Raw genomic sequence first — 27,922 nt, forward strand, 5'->3', positions numbered from 1 at the left:
CTCTGATACTTACATCTGCTACTGAGTTCGTTGCCTGAAAGCTGGGATACATTGGTGGTCACGCTCAGCAACTCAGTCCCTGATGGGAAGGTCTCAATGGACACTATTTCAGGCAGTCTGTTGAATGAAGAATCCAGAAGGAAAGAATGGAGTAGATCCTTCCACTCTGAAGCAAATATTGTAGACAAACGTGGAAGAAGTGAAACTCATAGGAGGAATGAATCTTGTGGAAGAAGCAAAAGCAAATTCAGAGGTCGCGCTCAATCTCACATGAGGTCAATAACATGCTATTATTGTAGTAAAGAAGGACATAAAAGATTTGAATGTAGATCCTTAAAGAGAGACCAGAAAGCTGGAAATGTCCATGAAGATTTAGTTGATCCAATGAAAAATGGTCACAAGCCTACCACAGTCGTCGCCGTAGATGATGATGTTCTCCTCATTGGAGAAGACAATTACCTAAATGTTGCATATGGTGATTGTGCTTGGATCGTTGACTCCGGTTCTTCTTTCCATGTAAGTCCATATGAAGGTTTCTTCTCAAACTACAAGAAAGGTGATTATGGTACTGTGAAAATGGGAAACCATGTTACTAGCAAAATTGCGGGAATTTGTGATATTGTGCTGCTAACAGACACATGATGAAAGCTTATACTGAAGGAGGTGAGACATGTCCCAGATATGTGTCTCAACCTTATCTCAACGGGTAAGTTGGATGATGTTGGTTTTGTAAGCCAATTTGGTGCTGGAAAGTAGAAACTAGCAAAAAGCAACCTCATTATTGCTAGAGGCTCAAAGGAAAGATCTTTGTACATTATGCAAGGAGAAATTTATTCTGGAGAAGCAAATATCGCTACCGACTCCAAAGATCTTTGGCATAGGCGATTGGGGCACATGAGTGAGAAGACACTTCAGATTCTCGCCAAAGACCACCTTCCAAGTATAAAAGGTCAAATTTTAGATTCATGTACTAATTGTCTTTATGGTAAACAACATAAAGTCAATTTTCAGAAAACAGACAATCCCTCACGGAGAGATGAAGTACTTGAATTGGTGCATTCAGATGTTTGTGCATCATCTGAAAGATCTCTCGGAGGAGCCTACTACTTTGTCACATTCATAGACGATCACTCGAGAAGAGTATGGGTGTACTTGTTGAAAAGTAAAGATCAAGTACTATCAGCATTCAAAGAATTACATGCACTAGTAGAACGTGAGACTGGGAAGAAGTTGAAGTGTCTGAAAGAAGAATATGGTGGAGAGTATCGTGGTCCATTTGAAGCCTATTGCAAGGCTTTTGGTATCAGACTGGAGAAGACACGGCCAAAGACTCCTCAGTTGAATGGAGTAGCTGTGAGGATGAACCGCACAATTGAAGAGAAGATCATATACATGTTGCAAGATGTCAATCTCCCCAAGTCTTTCTGGGGTGAAGCATTGAAGACTGCAATGGATCTCATAAATCGAACACCTTCAAGACCTATGAACGAAGAAATTCTAGAAGAAATATGGTACAATAAGAAGGCATCCTTCAACCACCTGAGAGTATTTGGATGCTGAACCTTCGTTCACATTCCAAAAGATGAGAGAAAGAAGTTGGATATTAAGACCAAGGAGTGCATTTACCTTGGGTCTCCAAAAGATGAATTTGGGTACATACTATGGGATCTGAAAAACAAGAAAATTGTGAGAAGTAGAGATGTTGTGTTCTTTGAGGATCAGATGATCAAAGATGTTCAGAAGAAAAGCCAGTGCAAGTCCAAAGTTCGCATTGATTCAGTGGGAGAGATTCCTCAACAGACAGATCTTGATCATCATATAGATCCAAAACAGATAGACCAACATGCAGATCCTGCTCATACGGAACTTGACCAGATTAATGAAGAGTTAGATCATGATGAAGTGGTGGTAGACACACAAATGCATCAAGAACCTGAGCTAGTAGAGCATCAGATGCAAGTTGAACTGATGCACTCCGGAAGAGGCAGAATACCTTCTTCAAAGTATCCTGAAGAAGATTATATAACATTGATAGATAATGGTGAACCTGGAGACTTCTCAGAAGCTATGCAGACATCTAATAAAGAAGAGTGGATTAAAGCCATGGAAAATGAGATGAACTCCTTACATGAGAACCACACTTATGATCTGGTGGAGTTGCCCAAAGGAAGAAAAGCCTTGAAAAACAAATGGGTTTATAGGCTTAAAGTTGAAGAATGAAGCTCAAGACCAAGGTACAAAGCTCGGATTGTTGTGAAAGGATGCAATCATAAGAAATGAGTTGATTTTGATGAGATATTCTCACCAGTGGTGAAGTATTCCTCCATAAAAGTAGCATTGGGTCTAGCAGCTAGCCTAGACTTAGAAGTTGAACAACTTGATGTCAAAACAGCTTTCTTACATTGAGACATTAAAGAAGAAATCTATAGGGAGAAACCATAAGGTTATGAAGAACCAGGCAAGGAACACTTAGTGTGTTGTCTGAATAAGAATTTATATTGTCTGAAACAAGCCCCGAGACAGTGGTACAAGAAGTTTGAATCCTTCATGATCAAATACAGTTTCAAGAAGACAATTGATGATCATTGTGTATTCATTAAAAGGTATGAAGATGGAAACTTTATTATCCTCCTCTTATATGTTGATGATATGTTAATCATTGAACGTGAGAAGACCACGATTGTTGGTTTGAATAATGCTTTAAGCAGGTCTTTTGCTATGAAATACTTGGGCCATGTAAAACAGATCCTTGGAATAAGGATAATCAGAGATCGTTCCAAGAAGTTGTTATGCCTATCACAGGAGAAGTATATTGAGAAAGTTCTCAAGAGATTCAACATGGATAAGGCAAAGCTTGTTAGTGTTCCACTTGTTGGACATTTCAAGTTAACAACAATGCAATGTCCAACTAGTGATGAAGAAAGGAAAGAAATGAGCATAATGCCTTATTCCTCTATGGTAGGAAGCCTAATGTATGCTATGATTTGTACAAGACTAGATATTGTCCATGCAGTTGGAGTTGTGAGTCGGTTCTTGTCCAATCACGGCAAAGAGCATTAGAATGCAGTAAAGTGGATATTGAGATATCGGAGGGGAACTACCAAACGATGTTTATGCTTTGGTAATGAAGATCCTATGTTAGTTGGATACACAAATGCTGACATGGGTGGAGATATAGATTCCAGAAAATCCACATCAGGTTATCTAACTACTTTTGTAGGGGGAGCTGTATCTTGGCAAGTTACAAAGATGTGTTGCATTATCAACAACTGAAGCAAAATATATTGCAACATCTGAAGCTGGCAAGGAGATTAAATATATGAAAAACATCTTGCATGAGTTAGGTCATGTTCAAGATAGATATGTTTTGCACTGTGATAACCAAAGTGCACTTCACCTAGCTAAGAATCCTACATTTCATTCTCGGACAAAGCACATTGATTATCGTTATCATTGGATACGAAATGCTTTGGAGGATGGTGAGTTGTAGCTAGAGAAAATTCATATAGATGATAACTGGTCTGACATGATGACCAAGACAGTTTCACTCAAGAAGCTAATAGACTGTTGCATAGGTGCAAGACTGGTGATACCCATCAATTAATTCAGGAATGGGGAGATTTGTTGGGAACCCTTCCTAATTGATGTGGAAGCAAGACCAATGAATCTTAGTAGATGAACCATTGAATAATTCAATGATGGTTATTCCAAGGTCTTGGAATTACTCCTTGAGTCTTGAGATTATGAAGTCTAACTTAGAAAGTTGGAGTAGCACTTTCAAAGTGTCTTGAATAGTATGACATCAATTAATTCTCCACTATGTCTTTATGATGGAGCATTCCTCCCCTTCATTATATATATAAGGGACTTGTGAGGAAGAGATACAACAAGCAAGTGAGAAAAACAACATAGAGAGAAAGTGAAATAATTTATATCCACATAGTGTGAGATTTGTATTCCTAGTGAGATACTAGAGAGTTTGTATTTCCATCCTTTTTGGGTGAGATTGAGTGTTATCCTCTTTGTAAGAGAGAGTCAAATATTGTAATCCTACTTTCTATAGTGGAGATATTTTCTGGACTAGGTCTCGTGGTTGTTTCTTTCTCACTTTGAGGAGGTTTTTCCACGTTAAAATTCTTGGTGTTATTCTTCTACTATTCTCTATTTTCTTTATCTATTTGCCGCTTCCACAAGTGCTCATTTTGCATCACACAGGGGATGGAAATTGGTTCTGAATTTTCCAACACTTTTTTATTACAGAAGGAAACTAAAAAATACAACAGAAACAGAAAGAACTAAATGTGCAAATGAATTGATCTAGAAGAATCTGCCCATTAGCAGTGGGACACTCCCTGCAAGCGATGCTAGCCAGAACCCCGAGGTTCCTCGAGCTCCCTTCTGAGCAAGGTAGTCTGCAACTTCATTAGCTTCTCTTAGAGTATGATCAATTTGGACAAAGTAATCACTACTAAGAAATTTCTTGATATTATTATTGGGAGATTAAAATGTCCAAAAAAATGCGATAAGAAAACAGTAAATTACTAACTAAACTATCATTTAATATCTAACGATCATTATAATGGATGTACTGACTTTGTATTTTCTACAATTATGTTGCATAGATAACCGGTTATTGATTCCTCCTGATACGGGGGCAATGAGTTATTGGTTGGGCAAATGAATCATTAGTTGGACTTATAACTCAGTTTATATTAAAATTTTAAAATCATAATATTAACTAACATATTTAATAATTATATGCTGACCAACATTATAAATTTAAGTTTGTTAATCTGCTTAAAAGTTCATAAACTTTGATTAAGCTAAAAAATAATTTATATTGAACTAAATTTGAAACTCGACTTGAGTAAATCGTTAACGAGTCGAGCTAATAATCGACTCTACTCATTTTCACCAATGTCAAAATCCAGGGAGAACCAGTGAGATATAAATCTTATAAAACAATATTGTTTATTATAGAGACACCAAATATTAATAGACTGCATTCTCTAATGATGTTGATGTAACAAATAATTTAACATATAAGTCATATAACCATAAACAGGAAATGTTAAGATAACACACTCCATCAATGTAAATTAAACATACATAATCAGGAAATCAAATCCAAATATTGATATGCTAATTACTTAATTAAACAAACATAACCAATGTCAAATTTAACATGGTCCATTAACATATAACTCATATTCCAATATTGAATTAATTATCCTCATCAAACTCCTGGTATTGCCTGAGAACATCAGCACAACCAGATTGAACCTCATTTGTCATGTAACCCATAGCATTGACAAGCCTATTCATGGAAGCAATGCCATTGTAGCCAGTAAGAATAACTCGAGCTTGGTCACGACCTGGTGTGACTTCATTACAAGTAGGATGGTTACTGTTTACAAGTTTGGCATCACACACTTGGTCCTTGTGATCTTCATTCACATCTATTGTATATGTTCCTGTTGAGTCAGTAATCCCTTTCTTTGTGTACACTACTTCATTTGTCACCCTGTCATTGCATTGCACAATAACCTCCGCACCTGCCACAATCAGTAGTTATTAATAAATGTCTCACAACACTTACCACACAAATGTTTTTCTGTTGTGATTTACTTATACAAAATGCGGCTCGAGTTCCCATTTTGCAGGAGGATAGATGTACGCTATCTTATCTTATATCTTATCTCATAAGACGAGAGGCTGATACTGGATCTGATCCTGTGACCACTTGATCACTAAACATCAACTCATTCTCACATTCTAGATTTACAAATACAAAGTAGAAGCAAAAAAAAGTGAAGCCTAATACCTACAGGTTCAGATCCTCGCCAATATGGATGGTAGATTACTTTGCTTCTAGTTTGTATTTGTAACAGGCCAAAGTCTATATTTTTTATGAAGGGACAACTCAAATAGTAATAAAATTTGAACTGAAAATATAGATGTTTTTTGTGCAATTAAACGTATCCCTCATCTTATGGTAAGTAACTAATCTCTTTTAGACTGTGTGACTGTCCTCCCAATAATTGAATCATTGACTCTTTTGGTCATCCTAGAAATCTAGAAGGGCCTTACACTAATAGATCAACTCCTTATCAGTGAAAATAAGGATCTTTAAGAGTAAGGGAATGAGATTTATATAAGCAAAGTACTAAAGTAACAGATGAATGAAAAGTTCAGAAGTTTGAAATGGAAACAAGAGTGGGATTTAAGAGATACCAGCGATGTAGGTGGTGGCTGAGGTCTCAAAAGTAGCACGGCAAGGATCACAGAAGACACGACCCTTGACAGAGAAAGGGTTCTTCTCAGGGCGGATGGCTGCAACCATCGCCGGAAGCACACACATAAACAACACCAAACCTATTCTTGAAGCCATAGTCAGATGTCTTAGTCACAATGACAAAAATATGAAGAGGTTGAAGACAAATGAAATTGAAAACGAGGGGTTCATTCAATATAAGGTTGAGGAATAATGTTTTGAGAAAAATAAACCAGTTTAATTAATATAATCCGGTTAAGGTGGTTCGAGTGATGGTTCAATTATTAAGATGCTATATTTAATATAATAAATGTAATTATTAAGGTGGTTCGAGTGTTGAATGGCTTTTAATTGAGGAAATTTCTATCCTGTGAAATTGAATTAACCCAAAAGTATACTGGATGGAAAAATTAAAAAAATAAAATATTATTCTAATATTTTATTTTATTCTGGTCCAGAAAAAAGAAGATATGTTAATATGTTATAAATAAAAAATATTAATTATTATAAAATTAATTGGTCAAGCCGGATGGTTTTAATATGAGATTTCTTCCAGTTTAATATCCAAATCGGTTTTCAAAATATTAATATCTCTTATTAAATTTTCCTATCAATTTTTTATTTACAAGAAACAAAATATTTTTATTTTTTATTTTAATCACGTATTGTTCGCCATAAATATAATTACAAAGTTCCAGCCATTATGTATTATTTTGAAGTTATGAAAATTTACATATGTAAGCCGATTTTGGTTAATATGATGTAGTTTAAATAATATTAAATCTTTGACCGATTTAATTACTATGTCTAATAATTAAACTACTGGTGCATATGGAATAAAGTGAGAGAGAAAGATGTATCTATCTTCACATGTGTTGAAGTGCATCGTAAAGGAATGTACCTCCCCAATCATGATATGCCGCGTCACTATGATAAGTTTTTATTTGCTTGATGTGGTACGTGGAAGTGAGAAGGAGGAGGTGTAGAGAAAGTGAGAAGAGAGGGAGTGTTGAGGAAAAAAGGCAATGGCGGTGGTTAGTAAATGTATGAAGCTGGCGTTGTCGGTGGTGCCATGTGACACCTTAGTTCCATGCATATGAAATTAATACACAACTTGTTCTCTTCTGTACTAAACGTGATTGTACCTATCCATGCCGTGTGACTCGCCGAAAATTTTGCCCCTTTTGCCATTCCCTTAGGGACAATTGAGTATTCTTTTATCAAACTTCTTCATTCACACTAGTTGCAACTTGCATGTGTTGATTTCAGGGATAAAGTTTCATTACTTTAGACAAGTTTTATATTTTATGATTTAATAAGAGTTAGTGAGTTCATTGGGCACTCCAAGATCTAAATTATGTACTTACTTTTTTTACTAGTTGCCTACTGTTTCATATTATTTTAAGGAAATTATACTAGCACCCCTTAATTTTAGTGAAATTATACAAAATCCCCTTCACTTTTTTACACTTACACAAACATTCCCTAGTTTTTATATTTTCGTTACACTGATCACTCATGCATAAGAAAAAATAAGTATAATATTTTAAACAAAAAATGGGATAAATGCAATTAAGTTAAACAAAACATGATATATTGTGTAGACAAGTCCAAATAATATACAAATCAATGTATCTTTATTATTTTTGGTTACATAATGCATCAACGTTTCTAAAGAAATATCGTTTAAATCGCTCTTATAATATAGTGTAACGAACCAAAAATAATAACAAAATATTGACTCATATATTATTTGGACTTGTCTTCACAATATATCATGTTTTGTTTAACTTAATTGCATTTATCACATTTTTCGTTAAAAAGATTACACTTATTTCTTATGCAAGGGTGGTCAATATAATGAAAGTATAAAAAATAGAAGAGGTTTGTGTATGTGTAAAAAAATAAGGGATAATTTGTATAATTTCACTAAAACTCAGGGTATCAATGTAATTGTACTCTATTTTTATTTTTATAGGGAAACAATTGTTACTGTTTCAAATGACAATCTGCATAGAGAAAGGTGTTGACAAAATACATTGTTTAATACTTTTCAAATTTCAACAATTCAGCAAATATTTTGGACACTTTTTAATTTCTTGTGTATTGAACGTACTTCATAAAGATCTGTTCGCTTATATAAAAGTTTTTTTATGAAAATATGAGGTCAACTCTTAATATTAAATATATATATACATGTATATATGCTGTTAGTTCATATACATGATAAATAAGCTGCCACAGTACGATTATTCTAAAAAAAGCTTCCATACAATGTTTAAAAAACTCGTCTCATGCAAAATCCGATAATTTCCGTCAGTACCTTTCTTTTCAACCATTACTAAAAAAACCTAATAATAGCTTGAGCTAAAGCCCAATTATCCGTCTATGGATGGGCCTAATGGACTGGAAGAGTCTAATTAATCATTGGGTCTGCAATGGGTTTGTCCCTACGTATCTTTCTAAGTGTCATGCTCAAAAATCGAAGATAAATCTTTGATTTTATATGATACATGGGTATACTTTTGAAAAACCATTAAATCAAAATCTTGTTGGTAACATGCTTGAATTGTCAACAAGCAACAGATAACTATGGAAAAAGTTAAATTGCATAACAAACTAACTATGGATAAAAGTAGAGCAAACAATTGTATAAGAAATTAAATTGTGTGCAAATGTGAAACTGTAAAAAATGTTACTCTATTACAGTATCATCATTTCAGGAGATGAAAATGTTAAGATTTTGATTCTCTTCTTTGGTAAAATATCATCTTTAGGTAGGACTAGGGATGGAGTTTGTTGAACTTATAAGAAAGAATAAAGAATGAAGAATGGAGAATGAAAATGAATGAAGATAAATGTAGAAAAGAGAAGTATGTAAGTATGTGTATATTGCTTTGATTGAGGAAGAAAAAGGATATTACAAAGAGAGAATAATAGAATGAAGAATTTTATGAGTCGTATTATTGAAATAATACGTTTGCTATTTATAGCTACAAGCCAACTACTTAAACTTTTAAAAATGGAAAGTATTCTAACTATACAAACAGTTTAGTTAATTGATTATAGAATATGGTTAATTAATTATCGAATATTAATCGATTAACGAGTCTAACAGGAAGAATTACATTTCTAGAGAGTTTCTTTTATTTTTTTATGACTTGAAGAGACTAAAAACCTAAAATAATAATAATTGCATTTCTATATATAATAGAAGGTGCCCCTCCCCACCAGAGAGCAACCGCAAGCTATGAAGCACAGATACTGATACGTGTGTCGGGTACGATACATATCCGATACGTCGATGCGCATTTTTTCCAAAATATAGGATACGATACGTTCAGGGATACGCGTATAAAATAATAAAAACATATAAATATGATAAAATTATAAGTGTAAATCAAAATATCCAAAGTAAAAAATATAATGGAAATTTAAAATCATGCCCTCCATAACAAATCTATTTTATCCTATTTTAATGAAAACGAATCTATCCTAAAATCATTGCCCTCCATAACAAATATATATTATCTTATTTTAATGAAAACGAATCTATCTTATCATGTTTTATTAGAAACGAATCTATTTTATCATGTTTTATTGGAAACAAATCTATCTTATCTTGTTTTATTGGAAACGAATCTATATATCCTATATTTTACTGAAAACGAATCCATATATCCTATATTTTATTGAAAACGAATTGGATACGTGTTTTAATATTTATTTCTTTTATTTTATTTTTTAATTTTTGGATACTCTATGGATACGTATCCTTCACGAATCTAAGCATATCCGTGTCGGATACGTATCGGACATCGACACGTGAGGGTGTTTGATGAATCTGTGCTTCATAGAGACCGCAAGAAACAAAAGATGGCGAAACATTAAAGATAATCCAACAATTAAGTGCCATGTTTAGCAGAAACATTAGCCTCCCAGAACACATGGTTCCAAGTAAAAGACCCATTATGCACTAAAGCATGATATTTGTAAAACTTCTCATTGAATGGGAAAGTTGGAATAGCTAGTACCATATACGGTGCTCCCATGAGATAATGAACAACATTAGACCCATTCCTCCACCTACAGAGTTAATTGAAGTTTTTCTTAAATTTTTGTTTCCATAAAGTCTCTCACCTTTGATGGAACTTCTATACTAATAGCTAGGTGAAATAAATTTAATATTTGTGTACTACAGTGTAAGAATATTTATATTAATAGGTATCATTTATGTGTTAGTTATAATTGACTCTTAAATAAAAAACACAAATGGGAAAAAATTACACTAATAACACATAAACATTAAACTTAACAGGAATACATGTGGCTTTCATACCCGGTCTTATTTTTTGTTTGAATGTGTTTTCTTCTTTTGTTGTGCATTTGCCCTCTAACCCTCTTGTTAAAAAAAGCACATAATGTAATTGTGCAAATCATCTCTTAGGGATTATGACATTTTTCAGCAAAGTAATCTTGATGAGTGTTCTTTCAACAACAAAAAGGAATTATCATTTATATTTATATAAAATAAATGTCATTTTCAAGAGTCTTTGACGTCTATTTCTCTTCAAATGTACTATTTTGTATCAATTTTTGTTAGAAGTGGTGATATTTAAATTTTGGGTTCTACTGGCCTGATCTAATGCAGTTGTTTCTTCCATTACGGTGTGAAAATAGACAATAAACAGAGCAAAATTAATAGCTATTTATAGAGTTAATTATGACGAGACCCCTAAGTTTTAATGAAATTATATAAATTACTTCTTATTTTTTTACACATATACAAACTCTCCTAACTTTTATACTTTTATTATACTGATCAATCATGTCTGAAAAATAAGTATGATCTTTTAAATAAAAAATGTGATAAATGCAATTAATTTAAACGAATGCAAAATAATATATAAATCAATAGATCTAAAGATATATCGTTTAAATCGCTCTTATATTATATCATAACGAACAAAAAATAATAATGAGGTAACGACTCATATATTATTTTGACTTGTCTCGACAATATATCATGTTGTGTTTAACTTAATTGCATTTATCACATTTTTTGTTCAAAAGATTACACTTATTTTTTCATCCAGAGGTGGTGAGTGTAATGAAAGTATAAAAAATAAGGGGTTTGCATATGTACAGAAAAGTAAAGAGTAATATGTGTAATTTCACTAAAACTCAGATGATATCAGTATAATTTACTCTTATTTATATAAATAGATAATTTGACCAAATTTTTTATTCTTTCTCAAACTACTATCCTGAACTTAAAACTAATTTCAACCTATGAAGTTTTGAAAATATCAAACATACTAATACACATATCCACCATATTACAAGGTAGATATAGTCTTTTGTTTCTCTCGATAAATAATTTTTTTTATTAATAATACTAAATTAATCATCAAAAGACTTGCTTTCTCCACCATCCATATTTCCACTCCCACCCCTCCTTTTTGTTATGGCAACCAAGGCTTTTAACCATCTCATGACCCAAGCCGCTAATCTAACAGAAGAACTAAAAATTGAAACCAATTTTTTAGGCCCTTTTAATAATATTTTTTCATTCTTGCCATAAAATTAATTCATTTCCGTTGCATCTATATATATATATATATATAGTTGTTGGGTATTCCAAATGTGAATGAAGAAGTTATACATTGAGTAAAAATTGATGAGTTAAATATCATATAAGTAGTGGACCCATAAACCTAATGCCTTAAGGTTTTGGGTCAAGATGTGGTGTTAAACTCACTTATATGTTTTTTTCACTTAGCCAATGGAGGAATGTTGTAGCTCATGGAAGAAGATCTCCCAACAAGTGGTATCAGAGCCGATGGTTCGACAGCTCAACGCAGTATTGAAGCGACAAGTGGTCGGTAGATCCATGAGGGATCTTTTTGTCGAAAGTCTTAATGACGAGAGGTCAAGGCGGCGTGTTCCGTTGACAAAAGGATAAACCAACGGTGGTGCAAGTAGATAGAGAGCTCTGGTGTATCCAATACTCAAAGGAGAATTCACACTTGAGAGGGAGATGTTGGGTATTCCAAGTGTGAATGAAGATGTCCTACATTAAGCAAAAATTGATGAGTTAAAGAGCATATAAGTTGATAGACCCATAAACCTAATACTTTAAGGTTTTGGGTCAAGATGTGGCGTGAAATCCACTTATATGCTTCTTTCACTTAGCCCATGAAAAAATATTATAACTCATAAATGAAGATCTCTCAACATACGTTATTCTGAAAAATTAAATCATTTACCTTTTGATCTTTAACCTAATGAAACCTTCTCTCATTAGACTAACATGTTGGAATAGATTGAAACCAAATTGTTGATGATACCATGTTATTTTATGGCGGAAAAGGTAGATATAGGTTTTACCCATCCAAAAATAAAACTAAAAAATGGGTGGCCTGGCCAAAATAATTGGTGCAATATGGAGATACTGGCTAGCTATCTAAATCAAACAGACGAGGTCAGCAAGTGTGGGGCACTTATAGGGATGTTGGCTGTGCTCCAAACACACCCTTCAATGCATTTTATTACTTTATTATTATCACAAAATTAGCTTACGTTCACAATCATATTCTATAGCTAATGCCTTGTGTAACTTCCCACTATAACTTACTTTACCTTTCCATTTCTCTCTCCTTCTTTCATTTAATATTTATACATCATTCATATAAAGATTTATACATAATTACTATGTTATTTGTCATTTATTTGAATTTCTTTTTCTAAATAGCCAATAATAATTAAATATGAATGGTCGATGAAACACTGATAGTGTATAAAACTTGTACACAATTGGTACATATATTTTATTCTCTATAATAATAATGATGTGTGTTACATCATAATCTTCTAAGACATTATTTGTCATGTCATTATATGATAATACGTTAAATAATTGTTGTGCGCTTTGAGTTGAGGGAGAATTGTTTTTTACTTTTTTCCCACTGTCTCTTTAGTAGTCTCACCGCTGTCACAAGCCTTGAACTTTTTATTGATGGAACACAACTCTTGGTTTTAATTGAATCCATCTATATTTTATTTTTGTTATGGAAAAAAATGTATGAAGGGATCATAAAGGTGCTCATGCGTCAACTTTATATGATTATTAGCATTTGTACACATGTCTTTGTGAAGATATAACAAGCAACCTTTTTGAAATATAATTATATATTCATATCTCATGTCAAGGAGGGAGAAGATTTAGAAATTATAATATTAACATTTGGTTTCATTAACCAAATTTTGGTTATATACTCATATTTCATATATAGAGAGTGATAAAAATTTGGATAAAGTTATATAAAAAGCGTGGAAGTAAAAACATAAAATGATAATATAAAAAGGATATGAGGAAATATTTGTTTAACCCTAAAAATTAGATTGGTGTAAAGCAAAAATTATTTGTGCTCAATTAAAAATTAAAAAAAGTCAAACTTAATCCAGTAACAATCTTATTATTTTGAAATTATAATTAACTAGTGTGTTGACATGTATACTTGTCGACCCACAATTTTATTTTATGATGTTAGATATTCAATTTCTATATATTTTATTTTAGAGAATCAAAATATTTTTTATAATGGGTGTAATTTATGTTATCATTTTTGTATGTATTATATTGTCCAACTTAAGGTAAGATATATGATTATTGTATTAATGGTAGTTGCTTACTCATTCCATACTAGAAAGAATCGCAAGAAATCTTTTTATAACACGGATTCTCATTTCTCAATGATAGCCCACAATCAAGAATAGCTTTTAGTTGAAACTAAATATGTTAAGGCAAAATAGGAAATTGGAAATTAGTGAATGATAATAGTTCGATCATGTTTTGCCTTTATATATAGCGTGTTGACAAACACTACCGTGCCTGTAAACCCATTTTTCTATCATTTGTAATGTGTAGTCTACATGCTATAAATATTAAATATAGTAAGTTGTCTTAGATATTGTAATCTGCAGTTGAATTTATTCAATTGGTGTAATTATTTTTTTATTAAGCATTAAAATAATTGAGTTACTCATAATTATTTTTGTAAGTGAAATTTATGATTAGGGTGACTCTCGTGCTTGTCAATCCGCATTCTGAATGTTTGATATTGTGTGTTCGCTTTTTACATGTTATAAACATTTGGAATGATAAAGTTTGATTATAATCTATATTTGAATACCTTATATTCATATGATTACAATAATTTATACACTTACTATACTAAATAATAAAGGCAATAATAAAAAATAACCTCACAATCATGTTTAAAATAGTAAAAAAATCAAAATATAAAACCAATAGCAAAACAAATACAATATAAAGGAAAGATTACTAACATTTATCATAATAACATCCTTGTCACTAAGTATTAAGAATTAAGAGCAGAAACAAGATATGAATTTCATTTATTGAATGAATGAATTAAAAATTGAATTGATGAAATACAAAATTACATTGAATCCTTTATATAAAGAATGAAAAAACTAATCACCCTAACAAAAACTAACTAACCTCAACTCACCCTTTTATTCTTAGAAGCCAATCACTAGAGTTAGAACTAACTCAATCATATAATCTCACATATTCACATACACTATTATTTATATGATACAATATATTTCAACAGCCCCTCAAGCTGGAGAGTGAAAATTCTGAACTCCCAGCTTGGAATTGATTTGAAGCAGTAACAACGCTTAACCACCCATGACAGAAGCTATATCATCAAACGCTTAACCATTCATAGCAGAAGCTATATCTTTGCTTAACCACTATGGACAGAAGCTACTCGTCCAATGCTTAACCATCCATGAAAGAAGTTATATCTGAGCTTAACCATCATGGACAAAAATGAACCAACCATTGATGATGAAAGAGAGACATAACGGATCAGAATCTTAATCTTAATGAGATGCTTCAATGAAGTGAAAACACACTATAATGAAGTTGTGTGTGCGAGAGGGGTAAGAAATAAAGTATGAATGAAATGAATGTAATTGGTGGTAGGGTACATGGAGCAATAAACTGAACAACATTCTCTTTGTTCATAAACCATAGGCAATTGGTGATAAGTATTGCCATGACAATGTAGAACATAAGAACCATTAGAATATAAGAATGAGAAATTGCATTGGATCTCATTAACTAAAGCATTTGAAGTAGGCTTCAACATATCAGAATTATTGGCAAATGCTTCATTCCTTCTGAAGATTTACTAAAAGATTTAGAACTCTCCATATGAAAATCCATGTGATAGAAAGTTCTCTCCCTAACTTTCATGTCAAGATATACTGTCTTGATTTTAGGACAAAACATATATTTGAGAACCCATCAGCCAAATGAAATTTTTTGCATGAACTATTGAATGAAGAATAAAGATTGTCATTCAACATCTCCAATAATCCTAGGAGCCACACCATAAACTTCAAAATCAGCATGCACCTGTTTGGCCAACTCCCTAGTAGGTAGAAGCACAATGACACTGGGATACCTCCCATAGCCCATCTTTCTTGATGTTGTGAACTCTTTGAACATATGCAACCTATGTTGTTACAGCAAAATAACACCTCAAATATACAAGATTATTATCTTTTAAGAACTCCCTTCATATGCGCATACCATTTGCATCTAATAACCTCCTATAGTTATATTAAAGCACAAATCATGAATCAAGAACCCACGATTTCTTTGTCTAATTGAAGATTCCAACTTGACCCAATTCTAAAGCAGTAAACCGAAGCCACATCAACCAGCCAAAGTAGAGCTAAAATTGAACTCTCTGGAAAGTTGTTTATGCGGTCTTGGAATTGAGTTTGAATGGTTCTTTGGTTCTTGCATGAACAAAGAAAACTTGCATTGTGTTTGCCCTCCATATAGCACCTCCTCCATATACACTGATAAGTACTTATCACACCAAGTGCTTCAAACAAGCACCCATTTTCTACATATGAATTAATCATGGTTATCCTTGAAATTATGTTTCTGCCATGACTGAATCAATCTACACATTCTTCCTGGACTTGGCCATTAGCAAGATTGATGCAGAAATAAGCAGTGCTCCCAAACCATAGACAAGTTGCAAAGAAGGCACTCATAGTAACCACTTGAAACTAGAATTGCCACCAATTTCTCTTATCTTTAGCAAGACAGAAAATAAACCATTAATGATAATGATGATGAACATTGAATCTTGGAATGATAGAAGGAATAAGCGGAAGCTATCAAAGAATAATTATTGCACTGATACTATATTAAGAATCAAGAGTGGAAACAAGATATGAATTTCATTCATTGAATGAATGAATTAAAAATTGAATTGATGAAATACAAAATTACATTGAATCATTTATATAAAAAATGGAAAAACTAATCACCCTAACAAAAACTATCTAACCTCAACTAACCCTTTTATTCTTAGAAGCCAATCACTAGAGTTAGAACTAACCCAATCATATAATCTCACATTTTCACATACACTATTATTTACATGATACAATATATCTTGAAAGTCTTCACTTCATGCTTCAAGTCTGCAACCATGACAAATATGTTCAGATAGTGATGATTCATTTTCATGGGCTAAGGAAAAAATTGATTAACTAATGGAAAAGAATGAAGGAGTGGTGATGAATTAATGGAGATGAATGAAAGTGGATTTAGCCATATTAGAAAAACTCAATAGAAACACAATATAGATTTAATAATAGTGAAGTAAAAATAATAAATTAACATTCCAACTTCATGAATAGTGAAGGTAAAATATAGAGGATAGAAAATGAACACGTGGTTGTTGTTGTTTTCCATTCATTATTTGTCTATATCCCTTGGATTCTCTTCTTATGTGGATCATCGGCTTAACAATAGAGATTGTATTATTAGTAGAGAAAAAGGAAGAAAATAGAATAAAAGATATTGTAGTTTGAAAATGATAATTAGATAAAAATGAAGTGTAACGTCATAGAGAAATTAGAGAGAAGAAAATAAATTTCAATCCTAGAGTAAAGAGAGAAAATTGGGATTAAAATTAAATTGAAAGATAAATTTTGGAATAAAGGTAAAGTTATTAGGAATGATAATATGGGGTATTGAAAATTACTCCACATGGATAGTTAAGATAAGTTTTCCCATTATCTATTAGTATAGATATAATATAAAAATATAGAGAAAAAATCTTATATCCGAATATATAACAATATTTTTTAAATACAATTTTATGAATAAATAATCTAAAATTAAGGCCATAATATTGTGTTACTCTATGTATTATGATTTATAATTGGTTAAAAAAATATTTATTGAATTAGAATTCTCCAACAAAAGAAGAGCAGACCTGACATTTGAAAGGTGTGGACTTGCCAAGTACAAATAGATTCCAATCTTTCATACATCTATGCCTACATTTGTGAGGCCTACTTGCCAATGAGACTCACCCAAAGTGACTTTCCTTTTTGGAAGAGCAAAACTATCCCAAGTTATCATTCCAGTTCGCACTCAAATCAAGATGCTTTTAATTTTATAATATGCATCGTTTATACATAGATTACCAAAATCAACCAAAAAATACCAACAATAATAATGTCAATTATAATTGACATAAGTGTATTTAACTAAATTACTTATACATTTAAAATTTGAATTTTATATTACTTTATTTAGTTGAGAAATAAGAAAATAAGAATAAGAATTTATTTTTTAGTAAAAATAAATATAATACAAATCAGTTCATAAATAACATATAGTATGAATTATACAAAGAAATTTAAACTTGAGATATAAAATAACATTTCATGTGCGTCATATACTATTTTACATTTTTTATTAGTGTCCAAATGTATGTCTAAAAGATGAGATAAAACTAAATCTATACCGATTTATAAAATGGAAAACTTCAAACATTTATGTAGAAAGATTTTGTTACCATCACTTTTAATATTATACACTTCTTACTGATATATAATGTTTTGATCCAAAAAAATCTGAAAATTTTAGTAAGGAATTAAGTTATACTTATGTTGTGAGAATCAGACTGAAAAGTTCAATCTTTTCTAAATGAGTTGTTGAATTATTTTGAATCTGAAAATTTTCCATTTGATTAAGTTAAATAAGCTTTTATACACAGAAATTATATTTATGGAGAAACCTTTAACTGAATTAAGAAATAAAAAAACACAGATGGGGTGACGTGAGATCTCAGTTCTCGTTAATGACGAAATCACTCTTATTTCAGAATCAACGGCTCAGATTCACCCCTCAATGTTGCACTCTCTTGATTTTATTTATTTATCTATCTCTCATAAGCTTCATAATTTTCTCCATCACCCACACCTCTTCATTACACTCTTCTTCAATCTCCACAAAAATAACAACCTACGGTACCCTATTGAAATAACACAAGAATATGTTATTAGGGAAGAGAGGTCGTGCTCCAATGAAGAGAACAACAAGCATGTCAGAGATAACCTTTGATCTCAACATGTCTACTAAGGATGTTGATCCTAACAACAAACCCAACTTGAACCGGGCTGAACCGGAAGGAGCTGAACCAGTAACTGGTGGGTTCAATGGGTTAGGTTTAGATCAGAGCCAGGTTTTATTAGCCACAGTTTCGGCCAGGAACCATAGAAGGAACTTTTCAGATTTGGAACCAATCACTGACTTCTTAACCACTTGTTCTTTTTGCAAACGATGTTTGGTACACGACCGTGACATCTACATGTATAGGTACTACTCTACTCTACTCACTTTCCCATTTTTGTCAGGTTAGTTGAGGGTTATCAATATCATGCCGATCTTTAAACTAGTCAGAGTAATGATATAATATAGTGATATAGCCGTTCGATCGGTGGTTCACTAATTAATGGTAAAGTTAGATATACATATATAATATATTAATATTAATGTTTTGAAAAATCAATAAAAAATTTATTTTCATTAAAAAGTTTATTTTAAATAAAAATCGGATACTATGATCGGTACAGTTCAATTGGAACCCAACCAATATAACTGATTTTGATCGATTTTGACCGGTATAATTATTGTACCGTATTACTATTATAACACTTTCTTTGCATAATATTTAAGATAACAACTTCTATGTATTTCTGTATTCTATTTAAAAAAAAATTTATCTCTAAATTACATTGATTCTTTTTTAGAATAATAACATGTTGGGTAACTTTGTTTTTGTGCCACCTTCCTTTCTTATGTTTGAAATCTATTTTAAGATAGCATTTTATAGAAATATAATGTTATACCCCAAAATTATTTTGGTGTATAAATTTTCCGTGGCATGTCTTATTTTTTATTTATTAGAAGATGACATGTATTTATCTCACTTTGGTATAAGTAAAATAATTTGTAACTTCGAAATAATAAGAAAATATAACATTTTTCACCATGAAATTGATTTGACCAATTTAGTCTCATACAAAATCATCGTTTATAATTTGAGAAACTAGATGGATATTTGTCTTCTTCTAGATCAATATTTTTAAAAAATTAGAAACTTAAGAGTTAAAAATTGCATCTATCTTGAGCATAATAAGCTAATAAAGTTATGCAAGAAAATTTTGTTCATTATATTATAAATCTGAAGTGTTTGTATTAATTGGAATTGTTAAAAATGAAAAATTGCAGAGGTCATAATGGTTTTTGCAGTCTAGAGTGCCGTCAAAAGCAGATGAACCAGGATGAGAGAAAAGATAAGTGTTATGTGGCATCAAAGAAACGAGTCACCAAAGGTGAAACCATGATTGCTTTGTGATCATAGAAACACAACAAGGGTCTATTCCTATCCTCTACTTATTATGCCTAGATCACATGACCTTTCATAACTTAATTATCAAATGTTACTACTACCTCGCCCACTTTTTTCCACTCTGGGATCTTTTTATTTTGCTATATAGTTCTGTAATTTTCATCTTGAGCAGTTTTTTGGATAGTGGGTATTGGTAAATGTCTTCTATGATTGTAGATGGGCAACTATTTTTGAAGTAACGTGTTTGTGGTAATTTACCTGATATAAATACTGAGAAAAATATGTATACACTGACAGTGTAAGAGTTTTTTTACACTATTATTGTATTATCTACCATTCATTTTCAATTATGTTTGACTTTTTCAAAAAAAAAAAAAAAATCCAAATTAAGGGTGAATGATACACTGATGATAGATAATTATTTATAATAGTCAGTGTATTAATATTATACTCATAAATATTTGTCATAGCTAATATTTTGGCCCTATAAGTATATTAAATTGCATTCCTGTCATTTAATTAATATACATTTTGGACTATTCATAACAGCTTCCACCCTGCCCTTGGATTCTAGATCCGTCATTGTTCATGATCATAGGTAAACATCGACAAGGAAAAAATCATAAGTCAGATTGCAATAGCGTGTCACTTAATGTATTATCATATTTGATTAGTTAATGAAAATATTAGAATGATATGATTTAGGTAGATTGACCACAATCAAAGAAAATCAAACACACTCTATAATTCGTGTCCTATTCCTGTTTGCTAGTAGCGGGGAATACTGTGTTCATGTGACATGTCCCTATTCTTTGGCATCATTATCATAATACTGTATACATAATATTAATATAAATGTATGACATTTTAGGATGATGATGAATTGGAAAGTCTTCATCCAATTATAGCGTCACTATTTTACTGATCTCCTTATAAGGGAATAGTTTTTGATAAAAGTATAATTTGCCAAATCTGACCCTTGAATTCTAATACTGGTGTTCTGTTACAATTGTTCAGAATACTAAAATAATATGTACAAAATTAAAATAAAATATTCATATATTAGAATATGAAGAAAGTAAACTTTACTTTGATGAAAAAATTGTTATATTTGTACAGTGATATAGTTTTAACGAATGATTGTGACCAAATTTTTTTATTTTATTATATTTACGTACACTTGTTCTCCAATAGGTGTCATCTCATGATGGCTCCGAAATCCACCAATTCTGCATTCATGTTTTATGTTATAATAAAAATCTATTAAACGGATTTAACAACTTCGGCTTATAAGACTACTCGCATATAGATTTATTTGCACGCATATTCCACCCATTTTAACCATTACTTTTTTTAGTGCGTGATATTTATGTTCATGGACACCAAATTCATTTTCCTTTGCGAACTCTTCTTGGATCCAAATCAAAAAAGGTGTTGAGTAAATAACAAAACAATAAATATATAAAGAACCGATCACCATAGCATTAAATAAATAGGGGAGTGAGAGCAACTGGCCTTAATGGAATAGAGCCTAACACGAATGATTGAAAGATGAATGGGAAATATGCTGAACATACCAAGCACATATATATATATATATATATGTACCGTCCCTTCTATTTGCCAATACAGAACTTGCCAAATATATTTGATAAAACCTCCTCTGATATATCTTCTCCACTTATCTGTCCAAGGGCTAATGCAGCATCCCTCAAATCAATTGTCCAAAAATCCAGGGGTAGTTCATCCTTTATTGATGATTCTAACCTTCCAAGAGCTTCCTTCGTCCGTACAAGTTGTTCACATTGTCTCTGTATCATATCATTATATCAACACCAACACAAATCACAACCTATTTCTTTTTCTTTTCTTCTTTTCATTTGCGTATGTGTGTGCGGGCATGCAAGATTATGAACAAAAATGGGGTAAAAGAATCACGCAATCAAAGATCAACATTTGGGCTATGCTTAGTTGAAGTGAAAATGGAGTCACAAAATAGAAATATATCTAGACTTCACTGTCCAATTGAATGGGTATTTCTCATATATCCAATTTCACCTTAACTAAGCAGAACACTACCTTCATCTCTACTACAATTTTACCAGATACATACATTGTCTTAGCAGCATAATGAATCCTTCCCTTTCAAAAGATTAAACGTTTTGAAGCTAAGACTTTAGGGAGAGACAAGGAGAGAAATCAGACTGATAGCTTACCTGATTGACAGTCCATCTGCGACCACCGGCAGGAATGGCATCAAGACCCACAATCTCTAATACTGCCTTCTCTAAGTCTTGTAAGCCTTGACCGGTAACAGCACATGTAAACACATGTTTACTGAAGAAATTGAGACTGGTACATTCTTCATCCCATTCAGTCTCGGCATAAGGACCACAATCAATCTTGTTCACCACAAGGATAGCTGGGGTGGAAGATCCAGTTGATCTCTGTTGTTAAAGAAAAATTAATAAAATTACAAATTGATATGCATCTTTCATTTTCCTTGAAGCATGGCCGAAAATGATAACAGGTACCAAACTTGATACAAAACATAAAAACGTAAAGTGTCACGTAACGTTTATGATATTTTAGGATCTATCCTATACGATGTAAATATTTATAAGGCTACCATGCATTACTGTGCTAATTTATCATCCAATATGATATGTCAAGATAGACATCTTTTGCAGTAACCTATCTTTTTTGTAAACTATGGTAACTTTTGTTTTATGGTGCCTATTCAGCGGCAATATATTATAAAAAATATCAAATATCATGAACAAGAACAGGAGAAAAAGGTGAAAGAAAGAGGAACATATGGTAAAACCTTAGATAATTGAATCCTTTCAAGTAGTTTGGTGTCTTCAGAAGTCCACCCTTCAACAGCACTCACAGTCATGATAATTACATCAGCACCCTTAGCAACTGCTTCAGACCTCTCTACGCCTTTTAAGAGAATAGAAAAATAAATCTCAGTACATGTGGAGCAATGAGGCTAAAGTAAGAAGCAAAACACTAACATGCATAGTACAAGAAACATCTAAATATTGCCAAGTCAAAGCAGGCAAAGCCTCTAACTCCATATTTAACCGTATTTTACAAATAAATACTTCAGACATGTGACAATTATTAGCAAACCTATACATAAAATTATTCTGTTGCTGGTGAAAATTATTTTTTTATTAATAAAAGAATGAATCCAAACAAAGTTGCAGCGGTCGTACAAGACTAATCACAAATGAGGACACTTCACTTGAACTGTGGAAACTAACATCACCTTAGATGGGACACTGATCGACCTAAATGACCTACAGAAAAGTGAAAAATGGTGCAACAAAACGATTTATACACATCTTGGTGTAACAGGAGGAAAAAGAAAGCCTCACCAATCTTTTCCACGATGTCATCAGTGTCTCTGATGCCTGCAGTATCAAGAAGGGTTACAGGAATGCCATTCACGCTGACACTTGCTTCGATCACATCACGAGTGGTTCCAGCAATTTCAGTAACTATTGCCCTCTCACTCTGCATGCTACAAGAACACCATGCTCAATAAGTTAAATAATCAAAATGCTGAGATGGTTTCAGAAGCCAATTATAGCAACTATGTGAGTGTTTCAATTTCTTTACACCATGGTTAACATCTAAACAAAATATTCAATAAATGAAAAAAATATCAAATTAAATAATTGAATAGGTAAAATGACTGTGACATACTTTGCTCCATGCATTAAGAAGGCTTGACTTGCCCACATTTGGACGGCCAACTATTGCTATCTGCAAGAATTTTATATCAATATCAACAATAGAAAATCCAAAAAAACAGACATCGTGCAGTTCATATAAAAATGAACTTGCAATCATGCATGGATTTTTTTGTTCAAAGGGAAAAGTTTTGTACCTAATACAGCCAACTATGGGCTAGGGGTACTTCAATAAACAAAAAAAAAGCACTTGTTACAAAGCCGTGTTGGAGATGATACCTGTAATCCAGATTGGAGAAGTTTGTCATAATTTGCTGTCTCCAATGCATTGCCAACATCTCGAGACATGGTATGTATTTTATCCATAACGAGGTTCAAATCAAGAGGTGGCATCTCATCATCAAAATCTAAACGAGCTTCAATCTCAGTGAGCAACTCAATGCACTGTATTCTCAACGATTTTACAAGAGAAGAAAAACCACCCTGGACAAGAAGAAGACAGCTTTTCTAAAAACATGAAGAACAAAATACCCAAACATATACGACCAATGATCTTTCAAAGTTTGGTAAGACATGCCTGGATTCCGGCGAGTGCTGCATCAGCCGCAGCCACAGATTTGGCAGAAATCAACCTTGCAACATTTTCAGCTTGGGAGAGATCCAAACGACCATTTAGAAAAGCTCGAAGTGTAAACTCACCTGAAACACCAATTAGTACCTACCAAGAGCATGACATGATTTGAATGCAGCAGCTATCACTACAGCCCCGGGAACATTTAAAAATCAAGTTTTTCACATTTAATTTTGCAGAAAAAATCCAAATTCTTCAAATTGACTGTTGTAGATAAAATGCTATTAATAATATGAAATGGAACAGCTTCAATCATCCAATACCTCTATTTTTTTCCTCCTTCCCAATAAAACATTCATTTCATCCCACTTGGTTTCATAATAAAATTTCCAAACAATGGCAATGATAACTTTATTCCATTCTATTACACTTCATTTCATTCTATTCTATTCCATTCCATTCCATACATGTTAAGTAATTAAACAACAAAAGTAAAACCTGGTTGAGCAAGTGTTGCTCCAGCATCCAGACAAGCTCTAAGCACGCGGCGCAAACACACTTCACTCCCATGACATTGAATCTCAACCACATCTTCACGTGTATACGACCTCGGTGCTAGCATCGGCACTACCAACACCTCATCAATTACATCCCCATCTAAATCCAAAAGGACACCGTATTCCACTACATGACTTCTAACTATCCACGAAACATCTTTCTCATTCTTCTTCTTCTTCTTCATCTTCTTCTTAAAGATTCTCGATACAACAGAAACAGCAGAAGGACCCGAAAGTCGAACAATTCCTACAGCACCTGGTGGGGCCCCCAATGACGTCACGATCGCTGCAATTGTGGTGCTATCACCTATCTTCTCAAGATTAACCGTTTGTGGGACCCTTAACCGTTCGTCTTTGTTCACCACTCGCTTGTAGTTACTCTCTTTATTGTGGGAGAGTGAGAGTGTGGGTTTGGAATAAGATACACAGTGACACGTGGCGTGACGGTTGTAAAGTAGACTTAACGCTATGGCGGAGCGTGGTGGTGCCGGCGATGGAGTGAAGAAGCATATGTGACGGAGGACTAAGCGGAGAGAAGAAGACATTTACGCGAAGTGAAGTAAGTTAGTGTTAAGATTTCTCATTGTCTATCATCATCTTCAATCTTCTCAATATGAGCCTTAGTTTCTTAATGGGCCATGGCCCATGCATTTCAAATTCAGTTTGGTTCATTTGCCAGGGTTCAAACTTCAATTCCGTGAATATTAAATCATTTAATATAGAGTAAATTACACGGACATTATATTAGTTTTAATAAAACTACACATATTACTTCTCTCATATTTACTGTTGTTATACATACCTCCCTTTGATCTAACCTCATTAACTAAGAGTTAAAATGAATGATAAAATATTAAATTACCCTTTGTTTAAAAAAACATCATTCTTCTTTTCTTTCAACAGAATATATCATTTTTTTCAAGCTATGGTTCAAGTAAATCAAAATTAAATTTGGCAACTGATTATCACGTGGCTAAGAGATGAGTATAAATAATATCATATTTTTTATTCTATTCTCATGTCCTCTATTGTTTCTATTTTTTGTTTTTTTCTATCATATTCCCACGTTTTTTTAATATTATGTGGCTAAGAGGGAATGTGGTGGCCGTTGTTTGTGCTGTTTTGGGATATTTTGCTTTTGGGGTATTTTGCTCTTGTCATAAGGAATAGTACTTAATGAGTTGTTGAATGTTGAGTGAATTGAGTTGTGGATTTTGGATTTGGTGTTATGGTTTGAGGGGATTTTGAAAGATTTCTTAGATGGAGTTTGCAAAATCATTGCGAAAGGTGTTATTTGGTAAAATGTCTTTATTTCCTTTTTTTTCAAGACATAGGGTAGGAGTTAGATTTTACTTACATAGTTGAGTATGTTACTTACTTAGTTATGTAAATGCTAAATTGCTTAGTTAATAATGATAAATCAGTATATGCTTTTGCTAATTCATTAATTGTAGGAGTTACAAGCTGATTTTGCTGATTTAAGATTAACTTATTTTCTATAGATAGATATGTTAATTGGAACCCATCTCATATTAGTAATAGGTAAATGCTTATTAGTTGGAACCCATTTCATATTTGTTTATCGATAGAATTAGACTATAAAGTGTACATGAATCAGAGCCTAGAATGTGTAAAAATGAGTCAATAAAAATTGATTGAGGAGTGAAGATGAGGAGAAACTTGGAGAATTCATTTGAAAGTAGCTTATCATCTTATGAACTTATGATCTTCTTATAAACTTTTTAGCTTATTTCAATTATTTGTCAAAAAATAAGCATTTTAAATAAGCACTTCACTAAACCATTTACCTAAACGTGTAAAAAAAATAATAATAAATGTCTAGTTTTTAAAGAGTAGAACTACTCAAAGAACCATAAATCAAGTTCGGGTTCTAGCATAATTATATCTCGGAAAGTCTATGCAAGCAGGAAATCTTATAGGTATTGCCAAGTGTTGGCATGTAATTGGCATGGATATTAAATGGTTGCATCTAACATTAATATTGAAAGTTGTTTGTTTTCTGATCCCATAGTTGATTGTTCACTTTTTATGATGCTGCTGAACTTAAGGTCGTTTTTGTGTAGGATACCTTACGATGATTGAGGGTCTATGTTTTGAAGAAGAATAATAATTATTATTGTTATATTTTTACCTTATTTTTCATTATTTTTTAATGTATAGTTAAAATGACTGAAGTGGTTGAGAACCATGACACTGTCATTGATGAAGTAATAATCACCGATGATGAAGACTATGTGGAGGAAATAGATGAGAATGAAAGTGAAGGTCTTAATAGTGGAAATGACAACGATGTATTTAATGACTATGATGAAAAACTAAATTTTGGTGAGGGTATTCACTCAGATGATGATTTAGTTGAAATTTATGTTGAGAGAAAGGTGGTTGGAGAACAATTTAAACTTCAACCTAATGGTAAGGTGAAACTTGAAACCAATATGTTATTTTTGAATGTTCATCACTTTAGGGAAGTGTTGAAGGACTATACATTCACATGGTTAAGAACATGTATGTTACCATACATTTGCACTGAGACATGTTAATCAACCTTGGAAAAGGAAAAGTCTAGAGTGAGAATTTAAACAATAAATAAAAATTTTAGATTGCAACGATGATAATTTAAATCAATAATTTTTTAATTCAAAAATGGTAATTAAAGCAATAAATATTTTAAATTCTTATTTGTGAACTCAAACTGAAAAAAGGTTTACAAATGAAAATAATGAGTTAAGATATAAAAATTGTGTATTAACAAAATATTGACCACACTATAGTCTATATATTTGGTTGACTAATAAATACTATAAGAAATTATGTTGCTCATTCTTTATTTATATGTAGCCTAAAAAATTTGTTTTTTTTTTGTGATATTACTTCTTATTATTCCTTAATGTAACTAATTTATTATTTCTTTTAATTCTACGATATTATTTCTCATTAGAATATTATCTATTTTATTTTATGATATTACTTTAAAGTTAATAGAAATTTATAAGAAATAATAATAAATAAAAATGAGAACATTATAA

The 27,922-nt window shown here is 32.1% G+C and overlaps 3 protein-coding genes and 1 long non-coding RNA gene across 4 annotated transcripts; 2 read left to right on the plus strand and 2 right to left on the minus strand.

Moving 5' to 3' along the window:
- LOC109344286 (protein DOWNSTREAM OF FLC-like) lies at positions 5,019–6,479 on the minus strand. Its single transcript, XM_019582994.1, has 2 exons — positions 6,235–6,479; positions 5,019–5,555 (listed from the first exon to the last, which is right to left on the minus strand). The coding sequence occupies exons 1-2, from the start codon at positions 6,389–6,391 to the stop codon at positions 5,224–5,226; spliced, it is 489 nt and encodes a 162-aa protein (XP_019438539.1). The 5' UTR covers positions 6,392–6,479; the 3' UTR covers positions 5,019–5,223.
- On the plus strand, positions 5,553–6,227 carry LOC109344287. Its single transcript, XR_002107307.1, has 3 exons — positions 5,553–5,810; positions 5,899–5,966; positions 6,125–6,227. It is a non-coding gene; the product is annotated as an uncharacterized LOC109344287 (long non-coding RNA).
- LOC109344288 lies at positions 18,590–20,298 on the plus strand. Its single transcript, XM_019582995.1, has 2 exons — positions 18,590–19,007; positions 19,923–20,298. The coding sequence occupies exons 1-2, from the start codon at positions 18,685–18,687 to the stop codon at positions 20,047–20,049; spliced, it is 450 nt and encodes a 149-aa protein (XP_019438540.1). The 5' UTR covers positions 18,590–18,684; the 3' UTR covers positions 20,050–20,298.
- Positions 21,506–25,503, minus strand: LOC109344289 (tRNA modification GTPase MnmE). The gene is made up of 8 exons (XM_019582996.1): positions 24,817–25,503; positions 24,325–24,446; positions 24,027–24,230; positions 23,761–23,820; positions 23,430–23,568; positions 22,871–22,989; positions 22,260–22,490; positions 21,506–21,854 (listed from the first exon to the last, which is right to left on the minus strand). Exons 1-8 carry the CDS (start codon positions 25,418–25,420, stop codon positions 21,660–21,662), a joined length of 1,674 nt encoding a protein of 557 aa, XP_019438541.1. The 5' UTR covers positions 25,421–25,503; the 3' UTR covers positions 21,506–21,659.

Source organism: Lupinus angustifolius, chromosome LG03 (genome assembly GCF_001865875.1).
Source record: "Lupinus angustifolius cultivar Tanjil chromosome LG03, LupAngTanjil_v1.0, whole genome shotgun sequence".
Taxonomy (NCBI): Eukaryota; Viridiplantae; Streptophyta; class Magnoliopsida; order Fabales; family Fabaceae; genus Lupinus; species Lupinus angustifolius.